The sequence below is a fragment of the Anser cygnoides genome, chromosome 1 (genome assembly GCF_040182565.1).
Source record: "Anser cygnoides isolate HZ-2024a breed goose chromosome 1, Taihu_goose_T2T_genome, whole genome shotgun sequence".
Classification (NCBI taxonomy): Eukaryota; Metazoa; Chordata; class Aves; order Anseriformes; family Anatidae; genus Anser; species Anser cygnoides.
The window spans coordinates 25,235,565-25,260,520 of NC_089873.1; the positions used below are offsets into that span (position 1 = coordinate 25,235,565).

The 24,956-nt window shown below is 37.6% G+C and overlaps 1 protein-coding gene across 3 annotated transcripts in view; it reads right to left on the reverse strand.

Annotated features, from left to right (window-relative positions):
* The window catches only part of CPED1 (cadherin like and PC-esterase domain containing 1), a 152,753-nt gene that overhangs the window by 18,690 nt on the left and 109,107 nt on the right, over positions 1-24,956 (reverse strand). For all 3 annotated transcript variants that reach the window (XM_013194593.3, XM_013194592.3, XM_013194594.3), the window contains 2 exons: positions 9,640-9,757; positions 2,666-2,802 (listed from right to left, as the gene is read on the reverse strand). In XM_013194593.3, the coding sequence (XP_013050047.3) occupies positions 2,666-2,802; positions 9,640-9,757 (255 nt within the window). The remainder of the gene's footprint in view (positions 1-2,665; positions 2,803-9,639; positions 9,758-24,956) is intronic.

Genomic DNA, 24,956 nt, shown 5'->3' on the forward strand with positions numbered 1-24,956 from the left:
AGTTCCTGATCAAAGCTTGCATGAGTCTGAACTGTATATGAAGGGTATTTAAGAAACAAATTCAGTCACAGAGGCATGATAGTATTTTTTACGGAAGTCGTGACATCATTTAACCCAATGATATTACTGATATATGTCTCTCTGCCTTCCAAATGAAGATTTGGTAATTAAGTGGGCTGTATGGAAACTTCATTGCCTTAATTTGGAATAAACTTTGAGCAAGAACTGAGATATTGTGTGGTTTGAACTTAAGAAAATAGGGCTGAGTTGGGAGAACTCACTGTTACTTCCATTTCTGATGGAGCAATTTTACCTCTGATATAGCAAAATGTAGATATTACAGTGACCAATGTTACACAAGCTGAATACTTCAGGTATGATGGCATACTACAAAACCCCAGAACAGAGGTTTACAATAGCTAGCTGAGCACATTTTGAGAAGTGGACACATGAATGAATTCTGTTATTCTCACCTAGCTTCAGCAAAGGCGAAGTATAAATCAAGCAAACACTCTAAATCATCTCAGTATCCTCATTGGTTGGTGATTTTGTGCTTATGTTTTGCCCCTATGATCTTTCTACTGTCTGCTTACATTTCGTGTTAAACACTTCTACTTATATTACTAAGCAAACCATATCATTAGTTTGGGTAGAATTCAGAGATATTTGTAGTGCTTAAAGCTGAGGTATATAATGGTTTTGAAACTAATAACACAAATTAGGGAATATAACTATTTATGGATGGTTACCAAAAATCTCTTGGGTATTAAAAATGTATTCATTCACAAGAATTTATATCTTACTGTCTACTCAATAGAACACTTATAAAAGATCAGGATTTCTTAAACATATATAACAGCAATAAATACAACCAACAATCATAAGTCTCTTTCAGTGAACACCTGAAAAAAAAAATTACTTTTCCTGTTAAATTACTCAGACTGTGTAAAGTAACCCCTAAAGTTTCCCCTAATCAGACAGAATCAGGACCTTATCACCCAAGCTGAGGACCAATTCTACTCCTCTGACTTATGCATGTAGAAAGTTTCTCTGACTTCTTAAGTTCTACTGACATGAGGAAGTTGGTCCAGGCTCTACATTTATTTATTTGGTGAAAGGAGCACAAATGTTATTTGAAAATGCTAGACAAAATTAATACTACCGCAATGTGACAACAGAAATAACATTAGAGGGAAAACATAGGAGAGATATAACAAAAGGGGAAAATGTGTTAGAATGATGACTTTAAACGAATATACCAGTTAAATGGACATCTGTGAAAAGCTAACAGGAGTGATTCAGCAGCTTTCTACAGACCGGTGAAGGTTATCAGACAATGATGGAAGATATTTTACAAAAGATGCAGAACGGGAAACAAGTGCAATTAGTTTTACAGAGATTTTTCTCATGCTGTTAATGTACTTCACATGGGATAAGGCTATCGTCTCATACTGGAGTAGATGAAAGTCATAACATAGCGGATTTTGAATTAAGATTGGTTTTAATATACCTTTAACAAATGTTGTCCTGTTTTTGACACTGATGAATATGAGTAGTTGGATTGAGGAGGTGGGAATAGCAGCATAACCCTCTCACACTACACTGGCAAAACACTTCCATATTGGTATGCTGTTCTTCTGCTATCCTGACCAAAAAGTGTTCACTTATTGAAGCAGCCCAATGGAAATTAATGTCAATGGAAATAAAAGACTAAAGTTAGCAAATTCTTCTTTCCTTTTTTTTTTTTTTTTTTCCTGTGGTCAATGCAGAAGTGCTTATTTTGTTAATAAGGAGCAAATCAAGATTATTCTCTGTCATATAAACCTATGGTTTTGTTTTTTTGTTTGTTTGTTTCTGAGAAAAGTATGGTAGGGGAGACCCAAAGCTCTATAGTAATGGAGAAAACCACAGGCAGAAATAAAGCAAAATGACAATGAAGAATGCTGTGCAAGACAATAAATGACTAGAAAAGGAGAAAATGTTAATCAGAAGACTATTATTTTTGTATTTTTTCCATATAGAAATGGTCTCGGATTCTATCAAAATGTCATTATTAGTTACTATTTTGTTACCTAGACAATAAACTATAAAAATCTTTATAACAATTAATTACTTACTTTCTGGATACTTGTATCCTCAGTAATGTACCTGAGCCTCAGATCAGAGCTCTCTTTCAACAGTTTTACAGTCATTACATGCCTATTAAGGCACCCTTGTATTTCCAAGCAATCACCTTAGAAGCTTCACTATAAGAAAAGAATGTGCAAGAAGACTTGGTAAGATTAGTGTGCACAAGCAATGCCATGCATTAGGTATGCAGCAGAAGAAACCGAACTTACTCATAAAGTGCGAGACAAACTGTATCAATGCAAATCCCTTCTCCGCTGACAGTGCTTACATACTCACTGCAGGTCTTGTTGATAACCATGTACACCGTAGGTCCTGACACTCCACTGGTGTGACCTAAGGTTTGTGTGAAATGGCAGCATACAACTGTGACTGCATAGGAGGCTAGATTATTGATAGCAGTTTTTGTTTCCATCTGATTTTTTTCCCATTATAATAAAAGGGAATTTTCTAAAACTATAAAATTGCTTTTAAGACCTCAGAACACTAAATATCTAAGTAAATAATAACAAATTATAGTGCAAAATCTGTTACTTACCCTTCTGCCCTCCACACAGCGCTGGAGTTCAGGCTTAGCTAGCACAGAGTGTTGGCAGTTGTGGGGCTGCCATGTTATTGCTCTCCAGTCACAGGTTCTGTTGTCAGAGCAGCTGAGGCAAGGTACAATCCACTGCCCTGGAAAACAGCAACGGGGCGTCAGCATCTCCTCTGTATTTTTGTGAGCAGCCTTACTGTGAAGCAAGTGACATGTTCTCGAGCATGTTCTTTGTCATGGGAGTTTTTCCCTAAATTAAATCCCTCTCAACCCTTTGAAGAGACTATTTTCTTTTTCTGCATTCCTTTGCATTTAGCAAGCATGGGAGGTTTTGCTTTCTCCAAAAGAGTTGTGAATGCCCAAATTTGACAGTAGTGTGTGAGTTTATTTCTCAATTCACTTTGCCTTTCTCACATCAGCTTGTCCTTTCCCAACAGAAGGGATAAAATAAAGGCAAAGGGGTGAGGAGGCAGAATGGGAAAAGGATGTATTAATGGTTCAGAAGCATCCAAAGACAAGATTCATTCTCATCTATCAAGATTCATCCTTATTCTGATCTAAAAATTGTCTGGTTGATCAAAGCAAGACTTTGAGAGCCACTGGATAGAAAAATGAAGCAAGCGAGAGGATGGCTTTCCCTCAGCAGTGCACATTTCTTCAATTTGGGAGAATTCAGACAACCATACTGGACTATACATATATGCATGTCAGGTGGTTGAAGTTAGTGAGATGAATAATACATGGGCCTGATCCCTATTTTTAAAAAAATAAAAAAAATAAAAAAAAATTGCAGTTCAGGACTATAAAGTGGGATTATCCGAACTCAGTGGGTTTGAGGCATCTGTTAGGTAAGGATGAATGGTTTAGTTATTTTGGTTCTCTAAAGCTGTTTAATTCCAAAATCCTACTGGAAATCAGAGGGATTCTGTGTGTCTAGGACTGTGTGTGTCTATGTAGTTATGCCAGCAAAATCTGCTTTTTCCTCAGATTAAAGGAGTTACACAAGAAAAAGCAGACGCCCCCAGATCCTTGTGTCAGTGCTATCAAGCCTTGTTAGCACACGTTGGTTTCTCCTTGCAGACCAGGAAATGGCTTCACCAGCAAATAAATGTCTGCAGAGCAGACCTGCAGCCTCTCCTACCAGACAGAAGCGCAGCAGCCAGCCTGGTGCGCTTCTCAGACTTTGATATATTGTTACAGCACAAGAAGCCACAGCACAAAACAAGGCTGCTATTTATCAACGTTTATCAGACCAGGGACAGAGTGGGTGGCTGAGCGAAGCAACCCTGCAAAGCCCCAGTGGCCTTGGAGGAGCCGGCTGCTACGTCAGGAACGAGGAGGTTTCCAGGGAGGCAGCCTGTGCTTGAACTGGAGGAAAGTCCTAAGCAAATGCTTTGGTCAGTGGCAGATAAAAGTCCTCCCAAATAAAACTGCCAAGAATTGTTTGTATAAGAACATGAAGTGGCACCTCTGACGGCAGAATGCCTCCCACAGTGCTGCGACCGTGCAGCTCTGGCTGCTGAGCAGCCTGCCCTGCTGCAGCTGCTTCTGCTCCATGCCAGAAGCACCCCATGTCAGCTGTACTTGCAGGTGACGTGAAGAAATGATGGCAGGCTGCAGATGAACGAAAGCTGAGACGCTGATGTTATTGCACTGTGCATCAGCGTGTCTAACCTAGCTCCTAAAGGCCACCATTGGGCAAGCGGCCTGTTTCAGCGCAGCGTGAAGAAAGGCAGGAGGGACCTGCTCTCCTCAGCAGGTCTGGTCTCCTGAGCAGACCATGGTGCCAGGGCATGAGCAGGGAGGTGGAGCTGCTCAGTGCTCCTCACACAGAGTAGCTTCAGAAAACACGTTCCTTGTGTCCTAATCACCAAGCTGTTTGTCCTTCTAGCTAACCTACTACCGCTTAAAGTTCAAAATCCTTTAGGACAGAACAGTAGTATAGTTGCAACTTTGTAATTTATTTGGGAGAAGAGAGGCCTGACCTTTGGTTATTGGGCGAGACCTTACATAGAGTTTTTATCCAGGGATTAAAGTGATTTTTTACCTAAAGCTACACAGTGACTACCCAAGTTTTGGAGCAGGACGTGCTCTTCCACCACCGAGGCCAGGCATGCTTTGGCACTCCAAGATTTCTGTGGCCAGTGGTGGATCATGTTCCCTCAGTGCTCCCTCTGTGCCCCATCTGCAATCTGTGGCTAAGTGGTCATTCCAAGCTTCACTGCGCTCAAGTGAATGGACTGAAAAGTGCCAGGACTCAGATAACACAGTAATAGGTGCCATGTAAATACCTTGCATTGCTTTCTGCTTTCTGAGTATAGACAGAATGGGTAGTTGGTTTGAGGTTTGGACTCAGAGACTACCACTGCTGTACAGTTCTTCAGAAACAATCTGAAAGTTGTTTTGGGCAGTGATTTATATCTAAAAAATATATGAAAACTGGGCAGTTTTTTTTCTGACATTGCAATTTTTCTTTCAAATCAAATACATAAAAGTTCTGGCAATGGCTACAACATCTGAGATCCCTCATTTTATGGAACATTCTGCTTTACTTCATATATATTTATGAGCTGATCTGGTTTTAGGTAATAAACTAGAAAAGTGGAACTATATAAAATGAATATTAAGGATCCGAAATGTCTGAACACTAAAAGTTTAAACTTTGGCAATTAAAAGTGATAAGCACCTTTTGAAAATCTTTAAAATAGTTAGATTCATATTCAATAGCTCTCTAAATGTATTGAGAAAAAAATAAATATAAATTTTTTGGCATATTCTAAAGATGAGTGGCAAAAAAAAAGAGAACAATAGAGAACATGACAAACCTATGTTTATAGGAAGCACTGACATTTAATGCTCACAAAATGGATGCAGTTGCTATATTTACATAGATTTTTAAAATTATTCAAATGTATGCATTTTAAATCTAGTTGTTATGAACTTTTCCTCTTGTACCTTCACAGCACTTAGTAGCTGCATTCCTAACCTTCACAAATAAAATTTCATTAAAAGATAAAATGAATCTTTTATATAAAAATGGATGACAACAGTAAAAAAATCACAAACAATATTAGGTTGGAAATTAAACTTATTTTCTATTGTAATTTTAAGTTTTTTTTTTTTTTAATTTATTTATTTCCACTTCTGTGAGGTAGTGGCACACAATGTAACTTTCACTATAATTTAAATGAGTCTGTGTTTTGTGCAGTTTCAGCTGAGAGTTAGCATTGCTTCTGTCAGGCAAAGGCAAGTTTACCTAGCATTCACTGAAGGAGAGAACAAGAGTAAGCTGCTGTGAGTTTAAGTTTATTCCCAAACTGAAGCTGCTAAAAACAAAGTTTCATGAAAGCCTTTAAGTAACAGGTTGCCACAGAAATAGTGAAGGTAAACTGGATTTTTGGCTCATTAAAGAGGCTTATCATAAATCTTCTGCTTAGGATAGGAGATTAAACATTGCCTGTACTCCCATAAACAGCTCTCTTTAACTGGTATGAAAACTAAATACCCTTTTAAAAAATTCATCAGAAGTGTTTACCTGTATTTAAAAAGCACACAAATGTTAGCCTAAAGTCACAAAGTTTTAACCAGTAAAGGCTATACTCTTAATTTGATCATTTTTTCTTCTGGACAGGGTTTTCAGACTCTTATTTTTATTCAGCCTTTACCATTGGCATAGCCACAAATACATATATTTTACATTCAAGATCAAAAGCAATGTTTTTATATAGTGCAAACAATTATCCACAGGGAAAAAAAAAAGTCTAATCTGAAAACTCAAATCTGAATTTAAATATTTAACTAAACTGAAGCTAAAAGTAGTTTGTTGATTTATTCTCCTAATATCCAACCTAAAAAACAAAAAACAAACAAACAAAAAAACAACAGAACTCCTCCTTTCCATGCATGTCCAAACCAATGTACATTTCACTAAAATTGTTGCCAAAATTTACTTTCAATAAAGGGAAGCCATTGACCATTTCTGACCAAAGTGGGAACCTAAGTTGAGGTCAATCAATTGGCTGTAATGGGTTTCGCATTACTCTCTCCACATACTTATTACTGATAATGTATTCCCTGCCACACCAACAAGTTTTGTATCAGCTGAATACCTGCACAACAATTACTTTTATTGCTTCATGTGCTTTATGTCCCATGTCTTTCATGTTATTATTGTTGCGCCTTGATGGCAGGACAAATTCATAAACCTATTAAAGATGGAGAAGCATGGAAAAGTCATGCAGCTCATAGTTATTTGAATACTTCATGGAAGTGACTTCTAATGCTGACTGAAGAAGCCTTTTTCTGAGCATAAACAGAAAGTATGAGCTCTTACTTGTCTGACACAATACTATTTTAAATATTTGGGTGTGTTTCCATGGGGACAGAGATTTAATGGTGTATTTATCAGTTTCTTTTTTTTTTTTTTTTTTTTTTATATCCAAGATGTAGCATAGACCACAGATCTCAACTGTGTCTGTGTGTCTGTGGAAAGCTATTCAAAATAGTAACTTTTTGCATCTAAGAAGAAAATTTTAGAAATCATGGTAGCAGTAAAAGAAGCAATGAAAACAACAACGCCCCACAGCACTTTTAAAATGTGCTCACATAGAAATGCATAAGATTGTGGGTGTCTGCAAATTTCCACAAAAATTTCCACCAAATTTCCACAGAGTGCAATAGCTTAATTCACCTGCAGGACTTCAGAACAACTTGGGGTTCTCATGGTCATTACATGATTGCCTCTCTCTCTGAGTAGCCAAACACATGGTTGCTGCTTGCTGACTTCTTTGTCATTAATAATACTATAGCAATACTGAACAGAGGGCTGTTTTTTCTATGACAGCCTGGTTAAAAAGCCATTGAATCAAAGGGGATTTTCTAAAGGGAAAAGGATTTTTGTTGCTATAAATATCATAATTTCCTTCTGTGGTCCCAACAAGATGTAAAGACAGAAACTTCCCCTGTTCAATATTCGTCACATATATCAATAAAAGAGAAAGAAATGGATAAATCAAGTGCATATTTAGTAAGATGCTGAGCTTCCTCCAGAGAACTGTGTCATGAAGCATAGTAGGATGGGAGTAGTCAGTTCCACCTTTGGTTAGACCCTCTGCTACTGCCTCTATACTGTATCACAGGAGTAGAAATGAGGCATGAAATCCTGGTGACACTCCTAAGCTTTACCATCAACTTCAGAGAAATTAAGGTTTCATCTTTACCTCTGCTTCCTTGCCTCAGCCTCTGCCCATGTCTGCATCAACATGACAAGCTTTGGCCAGCACAGATACATTTTGTTTCAATAGTACCTCAAGTATTCCTGTATAACTAAGCCATTCCCTAGCATAAGAAGAACCTATGATGCTACCTTACTTCTGCAGAAGTTTTGAGTTCTCTTCTTAGAGGAAACAGGGCATGGCTTGGCTTCTCTGAAAATTTAAGTTATTTAAATAAAAGAGACGTTGTAGCTTTAGCTGGGAATTTGCAATTACTCCCATATGTGTTAGGAAAATGTTCACTGTCTAGGATAGTCTAGGACTAGGATATTGTTTTATTGTTAAAATTTTTTAATGATTTTGCACACAAAGCCATTTGTTTGGCTCCAGTTCCAAAACTCCAGTCCCAGTTTGAAGCTGTGACATACATTAAACTATACAGCCACTTGGTGCTGGATACTGCACATCAGTTCTAGGCTCATTAGACACCTCTTGGCAATCTTTCACTTCATAAGCCAAAATGATTCTTCCCTTTTTTATAGACTTGTCCTTTGAGACTACATTTCCTGAAGTAGTTTCCATTTTAAATCTATATGTTATTCGCAATAAGCTTGTAAATATATGTTATATTCAGCTCTCCTTAGCTAGATATGGCATTCAGAAGAAGCACATTATATTTAAAGAGAAGGAGATTGTCTGCCCCAGAAGGACTCTTCTGTCAATTTGGTTTGGGCTTTCTAGTCAGGAAGTTTACATCCTCATGTAATAGCATAGGCTATTTTGTGCTTCTTTATGATTCACAACTTGTGTGATTAAAACATGCTGTCAGGTACAGCAGTGTCTCCTTTGTGTGTTCCCTTCATTTAACACTGCAAAACAAATATAGGTCCCTATGTTTCATACCAAGTGAAACATTCAGGCAATTCAAGCATTCCTGTTACTTTGTATTAATTATTCCTTGAGTTTGTGCAAGTTCATTGCTGTGAGAAGCTGCTCCTATCTACAGGAAGATAAAAAAACACATTTTTGGTAGTAGACCATACAGGAGTTTGGTTTTATTTTTCATCCGTCTAATAAAGAATTGAACAAAATTACTAACTAACGCAGAAGCAACTTAAGCCACGCATAGGACTGCAAACAAAAGTAGTCCTGTGGATTACTCATATTTGTTAAGGTACACGTGCATAAATCTTCACGCAGATGTGACCTAAAGATGAATACCTGCAATTCTACCTATCTTTCTTGATCATACTTGTTGATATATAATCATTACTTAAAAAAAAAAGACATTTCAACCACACTGTTTTGTCCATCTCGTTATTTCAGATATTTACATGTAAAAACAAACACTTTATTGTTTGCTTAATTTGAAATTGTAATTTTTTTTTTGCTTCCAATAGAGAAGTAGAAATATAAAATTGAAATGAGTCAAATTGTATTCTTTTCAATTTTATTATTATTATTATTAATAATAATAATAATAATAATAATAATTTAGACAGTCCCTTTCATTATTTTAATGAACTTTACAGGCTAACTGACAATAAAACATGAAGTGATGGATCACTGATAATGAATTTGTTGAACTAAAAATTGTCAAACTAATTAATCTGATTTTATAAATCTGTAACTCTTACAAGTGATTAGTTATATCTATTGTTAGGTTAGTGCATGTGCATAGAGAAGAGGAAACATTTTTTTTCTAGTTTCGTTTTGGTGAAGTGTGTGAGCTAGTTTTCAGAAGAGAGAAGATTAAGTACAAACCTTTTGTGTCTCCAGCTTCACAGGTCTTAAGCATCGTCTGTGAAATTCTGGAGAGGTATTCATGAGACAGAGGCTGCAAGCCACAGGACTCCTCTGGATGGATTTGAGAACCACAGTCCTGAATTAAAATGAAAGGAGTGAAAATTACAGCACTGCACCTGGATACATGTGGATACATGACTTTGAAATCCTCTTCAATGACACATAAGGAAAAACATTATTTGGAGTTGGTTCTACAATTTATTCATACTTAGCTCTTCAATATTTTCTTAATATGAAATTTAAAATAATTTTTTTTCTGTTCAAACAATGGTTTTGCAAAAAATTATCCCAATCTACAGTCAATGTACATAACACTACATTTGCTAAGATAAAAAGAAAATTTGTTAAGGCAAACACTTATAACATTCAAGTAATGTTATTTTGTCGCTATTTATCATGAAATCTCTACTTGTTTGCTCATAGCAATTTTGTATGCATATCTACAGTCCTAGGGAACATAGTTCTGTCATGAAATGCCTCAAATTAGCTTGAGAACGTACAGGTGCATAAAGAAAGAAAAATTCATATAAAGAGAGAGAAAAAAAATTCAAGGGGAAAACATTTGAGCTAACAGAGGCATTACAAAAACTTACTAGAGGTGAAGGAGGAAAGGATTTAATATAACTATACACATAATCTAACAGTCTTCACGTGAGATGTATTCTGTAGTAAACTTCAGACACTATCATAAGGGTAAAAAATATAATGGACATTATTTTTTTAAATATACACCTTTTAATTAATTTTCTTCGTTGAAAAGAATTTGGCCATTTTCATGTTCTAGTTAGAATTCACTAAGACCCACAATTAACACCGAAATATTTTGTCTTTGTTTATGCTTGCATGCAAGAATATGGACTGGTTATTGAATCAACCCCTAATGCAATGGCATACACTGGAACCACACCTCATAAAAAGCTTAGTTTCTCACAGTTTGATCATTTCTGTTAAATTTTATAGACATGAGCAGAAATGTAAAGTAAAAAATAATTAATGTCAGGTGTCTAAAAATTAGCAGTAACAATCTGAAATATCAATCAATCAATCAATCTGAAAACATCTGTAAATCTGAAAATGGAGAGTATTATTGGATTTTAGAAAACTTGAATATTGTTCTATTTGGAAGGTATATGAAGGTTCCAGCAGCTCCCAAAAATTTCAGAGGAAATACTCAGGTTAACAGTGATTCTTGACCATATGTTTTAGCACTTGCAGGTTCTTACATTTTAAGTAGTATCTTGTATTAACATTGTGTCTTACAGCCATAATATTCAAGCATCCACTGACATGATATACATTACACCACAGCATTTGTGATATGAGGCAATTTATTTTTTGGTAACTCTAAACAGGTACAGTATGTATGGCTGTACAAATTGCTTGTTATAACTTTGCTTTATTGTTTCTGAAGAGAAATAGCATTGCTATTTTCAATGTCTACTTTAGGACAAAATGGATCACATCTTTAAAGTGCTTTTCTCCCTCGCCTGTAAAATGAGTCTTAGAATGATTCAGAAGCACATGTCTACCTTAGTTCAGTTGAATTTCACTTCAAATTACTTTGTAAAAAGTAAATCCATACAGCATTGCCAGTTGCCAGTTGTTTCATCAGAAGATGGGAGCTTTCTGGGGTCAGTATTAGATTCAGAAAGAATGTTAACTATCTTCTATTTCATTGTTTTACCTTCACTTCTATATTGTTACAAACTCACCAGAACACAATGAATGTTTTCTATTTTTATTTTTATTTTCATCAAAACTGAAAAGCTATAAAAAAAAAAAAAAAAGAGAGAGAGACATAATAGTGGAAAAGATCATTTTATGACAAAGGAGAAAATATGAAAATTAAACCATGGAAATACTACTTAATGTGTTTTTGTTTTTAAATACTCTGTGAAAAATACAGATGGTGCCCTTTCTGGATAAACTGAATATTAGTAATAGTAACATTCAATAATTCTTTTTTTTTTTTTTTTTTTTTTAAGAATTGCATATGCTTAACACTTCTAATTAGTTACAAACAAACTACACAGAATCACAGAATCACAGAATCACAGAATCGTCTAGGTTGGAAGAGACCTCCAAGATCACCTAGTCCAACCTCTGTCCTAACACTAACAAGTCCTACACTAAACCATATCACTAAGGGCTACATCTAAACGTCTTTTAAAGATCTCCAGGGATGGTGACTCAACCACCTCCCTGGGCAGTCCATTCCAATGCCTAACAACCCTTTCAGTAAAGAAGTTCTTCCTAACATCCAACCTAAACCTCCCCTGGCGCAACTTTAGCCCATTCCCCCTCGTCCTGTCACCAGGCACTTGGGAGAATAGACCAACCCCCACCTCTCTACAGCTTCCTTTAAGCTACCTACAGAGAGCGATGAGGTCTCCCCTGAGCCTCCTCTTCTCCATGCTGAACAACCCCAGCTCCCTCAGCCGCTCCTCGTAAGACTTGTTCTCCAGACCCCTCACCAGCTTCGTTGCCCTTCTCTGGACTCTCTCGAGCACCTCCATGTCCTTCTTGTAGCGAAGGGGCCCAAAACTGAACACAGTACTCGAGGTGCGGCCTCACCAGAGCCGAGTACAGGGGGACAATCACCTCCTAAGACCTGCTGGCCACACTGCTTCTTATACAGGCCAGGATGCTGTTGGCCTTCTTGGCCACCTGAGCACACTGCAGGCTCATATTCAGCTGCCTATCAACCAGTACTCCCAGGTCCTTCTCTGCCAGGCAGCTTTCCAACCACTCATCTCCCAGCCTGTAGCGCTGCTTGGGGATGTTGCGCCCCAGATGCAGGACCCGGCACTTGGCCTTGTTGAACTTCATACAGTTGGCCTCAGCCCATCGCTCCAGCCTATCCAGATCTTCCTGCAGAGCCTTCCTTCCCTCGAGCAGATCGACACACGCACCTAACTTGGTGTCATCTGCAAACTTACTGAGGGTGCACTCGATGGAAACACAGATGGAAATACACTTTTACTGTACTGTGTTAATTTCAAGAAAGAGCATTCTTGAAACTGAAACAAAGAATAAAATGCAATTTCTCCAAAAATAAAAAATGATTTCATCAGTCTTTTCTTTATCGGAGTATGATGAGTTTTATATTTATTTTCCACAATGATATTAAAATTAATTAGGAAACTGTCATGAACTATCATTCACTATTTCCATTAAATGCTACATCTAGGATGCTATGCCTAAATTGAACCAATGAGCAAATAACAATTGTGTCCTCCTATTGTCAAGGCGAAATTTGACAGTAGGATTTGTGCCACTGATATTGGTGGAGATATGAATCTGTCCTGGAATTTAATAAATATGGGGCTGTCTTGATTAGCTTATTGAAAAATAAAGTGAAATAATTATCTCATACTTAACCTGATTTCAATTCATTACATGGTTAAAAAAAAAAAAAGTTAAAAAATCTTCCTGTTGACTTCGAAAGTCTTAGGTCATCTTTGTGCATCTCTGTGCAAGGTCAGAGAAACAGCAGATATATGTGGGTTCTTTTGTACAGTTGTCCTGTTCTCTGCTCTATAATAATGCTCTATTACTGGGGAAAGCTGTTATGACAAAATGGATGGCACAGTATCTTCTAGCATTAAACTGTGATGTTGTCTTGGAGCCTCTAGGTCTGGACAAATGGTGCAGCTATTTGACAGTATTACTTCAACTAACATTAACACCAGAAAGCTCTTACCTTGCAGTAAAACAATTTACACAGGACTTCACAAGAAAGCCTGAAATTCCTGAATGAGCTGCTATTGCTCTCAACATAGTGCAATAAAATAACTTAACAGGGATTTTCTTGTTCATACGTCTGCACAGGGTATGTGTTTAAACAAACAAAAACTGATTCTAATTGAGTTCCTCAGACAATATCATGAACAGAAGATTCATATGGCTGGTTTGTTACTGAATAATTACAATCAGTTTGCAAGTCACATTAAGTCATTGATTCCATTTGGTTTGGTGTGTTTTCAAATTACAAAAGACGTGAGTCCTAAATTTGCAGAGTTTAAGCTTGCAGAGTTTTTTTGGTTTGTTTTCTTCAGGTGCTGCAGTGATGTGACATCCTTCTTGCCTTGCCCAAAGATTAAACTTCTTGTGATCTTACGTATGTTTACGATCAATCACTCATGGCAAAGATGAGAGCCAGACATGTAAACTTAAATGATAGCTCTTGCTCAGTGCCTATTCTCCCTGCAAACCTTCATTTTTGAAAAGCAGACATAAAAGGCCCCATGAAATGTCTGGACTAAAATCAACAGAAAAGTTCCCCTGTACTAAGTACTTCAGTGCACAGCTAGATCTGACTCTTCGTGAGACTGGTTTGGTATTTTATTAGTAGAGTTTCTTTTATCTTTTCAGAAGATTTGCTGGAAACTAACAAATAAAATAAGAACAAAGCTTTCCTATGTACATCTAGAGACCTTTCAGTCAATATCAGTTGAGAGGGAACATTTTTGAAGTCCATCTGCTCTATGAAGAAAGAATTGCTTCTCTTCAGAACACACTCTGATTGATGGGAATGGTGGGCTCAGCACTTTGAAAAACTGGTCTGTTCTGCTCAAGTACTCATGTCTGAGACTGCACCCACCCAAAGCACTGAACACCAAATCTACTAATAAAGAATCAGTATATCAGAATGTTTTAAACTAAACAATAAGAGAAATCTAACTGAGCTTGCAGGAATTCATTTTAGCATTGCATACAACGAACACATATCGAAAATCCCACATCCTTTTAACACCCTAAGCCCACACATGTCTGGGAACTAGTTTTTGGCAAAGAAAGGAAGAGACCTTCCCATCCTTCGTGCTCTGACCCTGCAGCCTTTGGCCAGCACTGCCCATCACTGACCCTGGCAGTCACTCAGCTGCTGTCCGGCATGAGAGCCAGCCCACGTCTCCTGAGGCACCACAGCTCTGCCTCACCATATAGATGCTGTCAGGGCTGCCCTATTTCCTTGGACTATGTTTACACTAGAGACATGACAGAACAAAGCTTACTGTGAAAGAGGTAATTTTGAACGCTTTTCTGTTGGCCTTTGTAGGCTTGCTGACTTCACTTTATTTGATATGGTTGTATTTAAATTGACCCAGGTTTCTCATGAAATCCTTTCATCTCTCTTCTTGGTCCATCTTTTTCTACTACTTTACACGTAACTAAAACTGGATGAAAAGTGATTAAAAATGATGCTATGAAAGGAATTCTAATGAAATTAGTCAAAGAGTGAGCTCATGAAGCAGTGAAATTGTATCTTATTGCTAGGGAATAAATTGTGAGCAGATGGATTAGTTCCACTCTATCAACTTTACTAATATGGCAGTAACAAATGAAGGAACAGTTGGCATATTGACTTCTATTCAATGGCCTCCCTCTGTCTGGCTGTATTATTCAGTGATAGATGAACCCCCAAAGAACCAGAGGTTCAGGCTGGTTCAGATCAACATTCAATATTAACTTCATTAAACTGAAGCTCCTGGGTGCACAAAACAGGTCTAGAAAGCTCTTACATAAGGTAATCTCCTAACAAATTTCAGTTCACTACTACTTTTGTCTGGGAAAAAATGATTATTGTTTTTCATCAAGCACTAAGGCATATATGAAGATATCGCCTACATCATAAGACACATAAATACATTAAATAGAGAGATGAGGATTAATGGGGTGAATTGATGGAGTAGCATGTCCATGTATTGCAGCTATATTTTGAAAGGAATTGCTGCCAGTGTTTTGTAAGGAATCTAATGTGCTTCATCTTCAACATGGAATAATATTTCCCCAGTGACACCAAAGGCACTGTCACGAAAAACACATTGAAAGCCTATGAGGTGCTCAATTCAACAGGGATCTGGAAGAGGTCATAAAAACATTTGAGAAAAATAGTTTGGGCACTCACAGGGTTGGAACATGCAGTGCACAGACATCAGTAGGCGACTGGGAACAACATAAAAGCTGAGATACTGGCCATATTGTCAAGGCATGGAGGAGACATCAGAGAATAGTCTGAAATGTGGACAAAGTGCAGCCATCAGCCCAAATCACTTTCAAGTTCTTACTTACATTGTTGCTATTATTATTTTGTCTTAAGAATACAAGCATACCATGGATTGCAGGATTTTTCTCTCAGTCACAAACTTTTGCTAAGGACTTTTTTTTGGGGGGAATAATATCATATGCTTTAATCATTGATGAAAGAATATCTTTAGTATCTGCTAAAAAGCTTCTGAAAATCCCAGTAGGTCCCTATCTACAAAGACAACTGCCTCAAAGCACACACAGATTATATGGACAAATACAAATAATCTTGACACTACAGCAGATGCAATGTGGCTTCCTCTGCACTAGGAAGGCTAATCTCAGAGAAAGCTAAGAAACTGTTTCAAGAACTGAGCACTACTAATCAAGAGAAAATATTGTAAGCTTCATACCAGTATTTTAATATCTCTCCATGTGTGTACAGAATATAAAAGAATCATTTCAATCTATGAAGGGTTTTAATTGAATTCCATTTTACATAATGTTTAATACTCTACACTTGATGTCAGTTAGGCTCTGCCTGCCTACTCTCAAAGAGTCAATAGTTCAAAGCTCTACATTTGTGAGCCTTAGAACAAAAATATTCACATGAGTGATAAAAAGTGTGACTCTTAATCTCATAGGGACTTGTGAATTATGATTCTAAACAGTTCAGGGATGCAGCAGAATTTGTTGAAATAGGATGCGTGAATGTGAAATTCAACTTTCTTAAGAATAAAATATTGTAAACAATTTTGGAAAATATTTTGCACTACACCTAATTACTTTTTTTCCCAATATTTAAAGCTAACATCTGCATGGTTTTTTTTTTTTCAGATATGTTTTCTTACCGAGTGTGTTTCTCTAATGCAACTAATGATGTTTTTCTTAAGTAAAAACAGTTGTGATTACCAGCTTGTATGCTTTATAAACTGAAAACACAAAGCAATAAAAAAAATGGAATGAAAAGAATTTAGTGTTTTTTCCTCCCTCAAAATGAAAATAAAACAGAAGCAGCAGATAAAGCAAGGCATTTTGCTATTTTAGGTTTTGTGGGATTTTTAGTCTAAAACGTGAGACAGTAGTATCGACCTAGAGACTTTAGGATCTGTGTAAGTTTTGGATTCCCACTTAGTCCTCCTCTTGCCCTTCTTTTTTTCTTTTTTTTTTTTTTTTTTTTTAGTGTAAACTCTGAATGTGAACTGACTTGAATTTTGCAAAATCCCTTATTAGAAAATTGCAGATAATTTGAGAAAACCATGTGCTTTGACACTTCAAGAAGTGAACGTTATATGTATAACCAATGGAACTATTAGGTACTTATTGTTCTCTCACTATGTGTGCCAATGTGCTCCTGACTGTTTTCTATGATAAATAAAAATGTGCTATATTATTAGCTGGGACATCCCACAGTCTTGTGGATATTTTTAAGGAGCATTCTGCTATATCCTCCATGCTCAGGGTATATGGTATTCACCATTCACATTGCAAAGAAATCTATATATCTTCCTATGTACAAGAATCTGTTGAGCTCTATCTCCATCCCCTTGATTTTAGACTGGGACCTTTGTACCACAGCCACGATGAATACAACATAAGAACTTATACTGAACAGTTATCACTACTTTCAGGATGTGTGATGAGAACTGAGAGAAAGACTGAGTTAAAAAACATTAATGTTCATTGCTGAATTCTGAAATTGAAATACTCTGACACCAACTGCAATACAGTGAAAAAAACGTGTTACTTAAGGATCCTGTTCAGTGAGTTATGTGTCTGTTAAAGCTACTGTTAAAGCTGCTTCTCGGAGTGAGCAAGACTTGCAGATTTTAACTCATTTTCAGAGGATCGCATACCACTTTGTCACTTTTAGCACAAAATCCCCTAGGTCTTGCAAGAGCATCTACTAACCTTATTTGGGGTTTGGGACACATTGTGGGGCATCCTGAAAACAGAGATTTAGGATGTTTGTGACCACTTCACAACTCTGCCCCTTGTTTTCTATATCAGCTTGGGCAGATGATTTGGATCTCCATCCAACAGTATCACATCTGGAATGTATCTTTTCAAAACTGGCACTCAGTTGACACCAGTCTCCTAGCTGCCTAAGTTTCTTCAACCAGGCATATGCAAAACCAGCCATAGTTCAGCAGAGCCATGATACTTAATCTCTTTAGCCCCAACAGGGCTCAAAATTTCCTTTGCCAAAGGTGCTTGATCTGATAGGTATTCTCAGGACTTGCCACCAAGTATTAACTGGTATTCCCCCTTTCATATAACAGGTATAACAGTCCCCTGTGACACAGGAAACACAATTTAGAGTCCCTCTTTTAACTGATTTGCAGCAGAGACTTCCATTCAAGCTCCCAGTGCCTTCTTCCAGTCAGTGGGCTATAGAGTCCTAAGAGCAGTTCTGTCTCTCTGGAGGAAGTCGTTTGCATTTGCTTTGTACATATAATTAAATACTGACTCATAAAGAGCCTTGAACCTACTTCACCCGCAGACTAGATGTGTGTAAAGAATGCAGGGTGAAACTGAATGGCGGGAGTACCACCCAGCTCTGTGTTAACTCTAGCTGCAAAAGCACCAAATGAAGTGGGTACTTAACTCCCTGAGAGAGCAGGTTGCAATTCAAAGTGGAGGAAAGACTCTCCTGTGACCAAAACTGGATGTGTAACTCCCAGAGAAAGGTACACTTAAGATACATTTCTTTCTGTATTATTTTCTGCTGAGCAATACATCTGACTCCCTACCTACTGTGCTTGCTCTTGTAGAACTTATTTTTACAAACTTCAGTCTCAAATTTGAGAAAGGGTTGTAACCAGACATATTTTTTGGTGGGGGTAGGTTTTTTTCCCCAGTTGTAGCAGATGTTCTACTAAAAAACATTAAACATTAAACTCTGCAAGTTTTACCTCACTAATATTCTCTATAAAATGCATAATTGCTGGGACATTGTGTGTTTCACTAGATCCCAGGATGCTTAAATGTCTCTCTCATCCCAGCAGATTCCCTTAGATTCTCCTAGAACACCCCCTGGACATGAAAGAAGGTGTACAATACCCCTTTTTTAAGCAAAGTAGCCATGACAAATAGCATGTTGGTGACTGTCAAACAAGATGAAAAAGTTCTGCAAGTCCAACAGGAGCACTGAGTTAGCTTTTTTTCCTCTCATTAAAAAAAAAAAAAAAAAAGAAAGATATTAGCGAGCAATGGATGGCCTTTGGTTTTACAGCACGGCAGCATGGTTTCACCTTTGGAAAGCAGACAAAAACAAAGGAATGAAAATAGTAAATAAATGGAATAAATACATTTATTAAAAAGTCAAATAAGTTTCTTACATTATTTTTGTTAGGAGTTTTGCTGCAGGGAGAATTTAAAAGGTTAGTGCTTAAGAAATTAGTGCACATGTTGTAGAGAAATTGGTCTCCATGGCATACTGGGTTTTGAAATAAACATCAGAGCCATGCCTGCTCTAGGGAACATTGAGGAAGCCACTAATACAGGCTCAGAAACACCAAGTGGAAGACTTTTGAAACTGCTTTCCCAGACAGTGTCAAAACCCAAGTGAGTTCCTGCCTTTCATGTAAAGACAGAGACCACATATGTGTGGAGGCTTCACTCTAATGGAAAGCATGCTTCTATCTGGTAGACAACAGGAGGTATTTCCCTCTGCATATTTACAGCCGGCACTGACGCACACGTTTGAACAGACCAAGCACACAGCCAACTTTGCGCAGGCATGTGCTTTTCTGTTATCACAGGGAACACAGAGAGCCAGCTCCTGACAGCAGCTATGTTGAACACCCCGGTCATTCAAGTCCCAAGAGCAGAATGCCTTCTCTGCAAAAAGCAATCCCTCTTGTGAAAGGACCCGTGCTTGCTCTCCAGCAAGTGGCACAAATTTGTGTGGGGTTGGTTTTCTTGCTTAACACCCACTCAGTGGTGAAAAATATCACCCAGACATAGATTGCCAGAGGGATACCTGGGGGTGCCTGGGGATGTCCACCTGATGGAAGGCCCTCGTGGTGGCTACTGCTCCTCACCTGAAAGGTGCCAAGGAGCATGCGAAGGAGATGTGCACTAACTGCCATACCCCTGACCTGGGCAGGGCGATCCCTAACACCTTACGCTTCCCCAGCAGCTCAGCTGGAGGTAAGTCAGAGTAGCTGGCAGGTCTGCAAGCAGCAGCATGACCATTCTGTACTTGCATCCATTTTTAAAGTGACCTTTGATAGAGGGCCTACCTCTAACAAAGGGCTCATCTCTGAACCTTTTCAGGCCAAATATCAGACCCTTCTTTTACTAAGATATTAGACAGTTTGCTTAAGTGAGTCTAGAGACAGGATCAAAGATCATTATAGGGTATATTTTTAGTAAGAGCATTTGCACGAATTGTTCTAACTGTGACAAGTAAATATTTTATTGAAAAATCTATTACTGATGCATAGTTTAGGGTCCTGTTGCATAAAGAAAGAAGCACGAAGGCTAAAACTAAGAATATAGTGTAAATGACACTAGAGGAAAACTGTGCAGATGTGTAGAATACATGAGCCATGCATGGACAGGTCTCCATTCCACACTATCCATAACTCAAATTCAAGCTATTTATTTTCAGAAGTTGTTGTATAAGCCTACTGTAGCATTGAATGGAAGACTGTGACTTTTACTCTGGGTGTATGAAAGACAGTGAGAGAATGTGAAGATTTAAGAAGCATTTTTTTTCCTTTGTTCCCTGTGAGTTAAAAGCATCAGTAAAAATACAGTACTTAAAAGGAAATCTGACAGTCAACATCATTCAAGATTAAAGTTCCTTGGATGATATACACAACAAAGTCTGTATCAAAACCTAAAATATATTTACAGACAGTATCTGGTTATCATTTATATTTCCGTTTTGCCACACTGTGTCTTACCATGGAAAGAATGAAGTAATGAAGGGCTGATTTGCCTTTGAAAATCAATCCATATTGCATTGAAAAGAACCTTTGAGTTACAATATTTTCCTTGCTGTCTAATAGCTATGTCTCACACTAAATTTTACATATCCCCAGATACTCATTTAACATACACAGCTGGGAGACAGGAGTAAGACAGGCAAGTCTGTTTTCCTAGAACACCTACAAATCTGGACATGTAGTAATTTATTTTCTAAACTATAATGGGGTAAAAACTGATCCTAATGAATTTGCAATACACTTGCTGCTATAATCACAGAAGTGAATTTCATGGATTCTTATTAATCATGATCTTTTTCAAAAGGTTCTGATTAGAGGTTTGCCTTCTGGTGCACAGCAGACTGAAAATGCAGTCTCCTTACAGCTTGATGGCTTACTGAACAGCAGACTGCATGCAGGTAGCTTTCACACATGGACAGAAACAGATTGCATGCAGTTAGTGCCAAATGAGCAGATTGAAGTTAGATTTTGCCCTGCTCCCTGCAACAGCCTGCTCACAGTAATTTACTTCTGCATGTCCTTTTCATTCAGCCAAAGTAATCAAGCAGCCACTAGTTGAACAAGGACACCCTCACAAAAAACAAATAATTACTTCCAAAAACTGAATAATGTGCTTAGTGACAACGTTCATTCTACTGCACAAGGCATGATAAGTGATGCTTTGGTCGGTACTGAGATTACATCACCGCAGAGATGGTGGTGGAAGTATAAAAAACAACAACAAAAACAACAATAATAGAAAACACAACAACTTAACAGTTAAAATTTAAGGCTCCCTTAACTGTAGTATTAAGGCAGTTAATTCCAGTTTATTAATTACCTAAGTTCCCCTGATGTACACAAATAGTTTTATGCAGCAGTTCACCCTCTCTAATAGACAGACGTCTGGGAGATTACAGTGATTCACTTTAGGCCTGGGGAGCAATGAGGAGGCAGATAACACAGCCAGTGCAGCGCTATAAACGTAACTGAATCAAAGTGACTCAATTTGCTACTGCCCAAATGTCGTAAACATGTGAATTACTGTTCTTCTTGCAAAGACAGAGGCTACATTTGCATTCAGGCAATGTTCCAGGCCCATGCCATGACCCAGTCTATAAAAACCAAGATTCGGCACTTCACAGAAATAGTTCTGTATAGAGCTAAGGACTCCTCCACCTTTCATATGTATTTTGAGACAGCCTATGAGAAGTTTTGTGTTTTACTTTCTTGTGTCCACTAATAAAATGAATTCCTGTAAATTCAAGTTTCTGAGTATGTAGGACAGGTTTTTCTTCAGCAAAGTAGGCATAGATGCATTCATAACCGATAGTAAACCCTCCCACACAGTAACTTAGATTGTTTTTCTGACTGCTAGAATTATTTGATTACAGACAATCTCCCCTGAGCAGCCTGGAAGCATGGGTTGAATATTATCTTATTGTTTAAACATTTTTTTGCCTAGACAGATGAACAATCTAGCTGTTCATAGCCAGGTAGGTCTTGGCCTGCCCACATTCCAAGTTGTTAACCAGTTATTTTTCATGTTCCTACTCCTCCTCACTAAGATACTGGACATATTGCAATGGGAATTTAGCTCAGAGTGTTTGCCCAGTAGTAACTCAACAAAAAAAAAACACAAACCCTGAACCAAATATGCAGCATAGATTTCCTCCAGCACAAGTTCTTTTCCATGTGGCAAACAATTGCCAGATATTACTGTGGACATGGAGACCATAGCCTTCTGCAGACGTGGCTGTTGCAGAAAACTAAAATATTTGCAGTTCAAATTGGACTTAGAGGTAATGCACTACAGACAAAATGATATATCATACATTAGATACCATAACATACAGTATACTATAATCTATATTCTATACGTGATAATGATTTAACAAAAGGTAAATTAATTATTAATGCAAGGATGTTGTCATGTTGCCTTTACTTTTCTTAATTCCTTCCTTCCACATCCTTTTTACAGCCTTTTTAACATTTGACAACAGCTATAGTAGGGATTGTATAAACTTTAAAGTCTTTTTTTTGTTTTTTAATACAAATACACAGACATGGAGTAGTCTTGATGTGTCAGTTCTATCATACTAATCTTTACTTTTCAGCTGCTAATACCCTTTCTCTAATAAAAATAGCAGTTCTGTATGACTAAATCATGGGAGGATACTTCTAGAAAATTATTTATATTTTATAATTTCTGATTTCTTCTCAGTTATTTTCTTTTCATATTACCAACACGAGGAAGAGAGTGAGAAAGTTCAAGGGAAGGTCAGAAGGGGGAAAGGAATAGAGAAGGATATGGGTTAAAAGAACAGTAAATGATTTTCTTAGGTTATATGGCTGTCTAGATGTTCCATAATGTTATGACAGCTGAATAAAATTGCTTAAATAATTGCTTGCAATTGCTAAAAAATATTTGGAAATACTTTGAATTGCCTTTATTTTGGAATATTAAACCTGTCTTCTATTGTGTTGAAAGCATTACACAGGAGGAAACAACTCGATACTGGCTGCTTCTCTGAAGTATTGCATTGCTATCTTCATATCGAGTGAACTGAAAAAAAAAAAAAAAAAAAGAAAAAAACCGTAGCAGATAAAATGTAGTTTAGCAAACCTAGATTAGCAAATAACCTGGAGTTTATATGCAAGCCTGAGCACAGTGGAAAACACAGCTATGAGGAGATCACTGTCATTTCCAAGAGCCTAATGAGTAGCACTGAGATGTAGGAGACGCAAGTTCGAATCTTTTATGTATTGCTTTGTGAGAGTTCAGTTAGTGGCTTCAGTAAAAATCTCCAGTGGGATAAACAGACACTAACTCTAAATTAGGAGTTCATCTGGCATGTAGATTCTGCTCCACTTCAGGCAAGTGTTTCATAGATTTAAAAACAAACAAACAAAAAGAAAACTTCTTACTATGAGATGTAAACAGAATTCCTAATTTAACCAACTGCACTACACTTGTTGCAGTGAAGTTTTATTTGAAAGACTGCAAGTTTGATAATTCCTCTATTTGATGCTGCTTGCACTTTACCTCCTATTTGGATAAATTGCAGCTTCAGGTAAACAAGGAGCTGTAATTCAGCACTTAGTTTATAGTTAATTCTGGTTATTAGTCACAGTTCTGGTATAAAAAGACAAGATATTTTTAGCCATACAAAACTCAGAATATGTATTCATTTATATCAACTTCTGTCTGCTTCACTTGGGGAATGGACACAGCAACTCCATTTGCAGAACAGACTTTACAAATACTTCATAACAATTTTCTGAGTTGTGTAGTATGACACCAAATTTGCTTTAGTAAAGACTGTCAAAAGCAAGAACCAATACAGAAACACAAATCAAGAAATATATATTGCAACATCTGCAGTTACAGCAAGGGGCTTAGCAATCAGTCACTACTACCAAAGAATCCTAAACAATAAGAGTATCAAACTAAAATCACAGAATCATAAAGGTTGGAAGAGACCTCCAAGATCATCTGGTCCAACCATCCCCCTACCACCAATACCACCCACTAAACCATGTCCCTAAGTGTCAGGTCCAACCTTGCCTTGAACACCCCCAGGGACGGTGACTCCACCACCTCCCTGGGCAACCAGCTCCAATGCCTGACTGCTCTTTCTGAGAAGAAATGTCTCCTAATTTCCAACTTAAACCTCCCCTGGCACAACTTGAGGCCATTCCCTCTAGTCCTATCACTAATTACCCGCGAATAGAAGCTGACCCCCAGCTCCCCACACCTTCCTTTCAGGTAATTGTAGAGAGCAATAAGGTCTCCCCTGAGACTCCTCTTCTCCAGACTCTCTCTCCATCTTAAAACGTAGCCCAGAGTGTTAATCAACAGCCTAAGCAAGGAAAGCTACCTGTGGCATCTGTGCAGATAAAAGAGGGGTAAGCCCCTTGACTGACTTTTTACTCCATGAAGTGCTTGCTCCAGTCATTTCTTTTTTATAAGGAGTAACTAAATAATAATATTGTTATGGTTTAATACATCTGATGCCCTTAGCAGGACAGAGAGCTGATATGTGACAAAAATTCCCAGTTCTGCAGCAGTAGATGGAGAAAGTGGGTAGGGTAACATCTTATTCTCACTAAGCATATACATGCTCTTAAGAAGGGATTTAAATATTCCTATTTGCATCTTCCTGTTTTAGGTTCACAGGTTAGAGTCTAAACACCCATACTGGAACTTTGCTGAGTCAAGAACAGATGCATAGGAACAACTACTTGCATTGCTGCACTTGCTGGTATGAGAGACACTTCTGTCTGTAGTATCTTCCTTGTAAAAGCCCC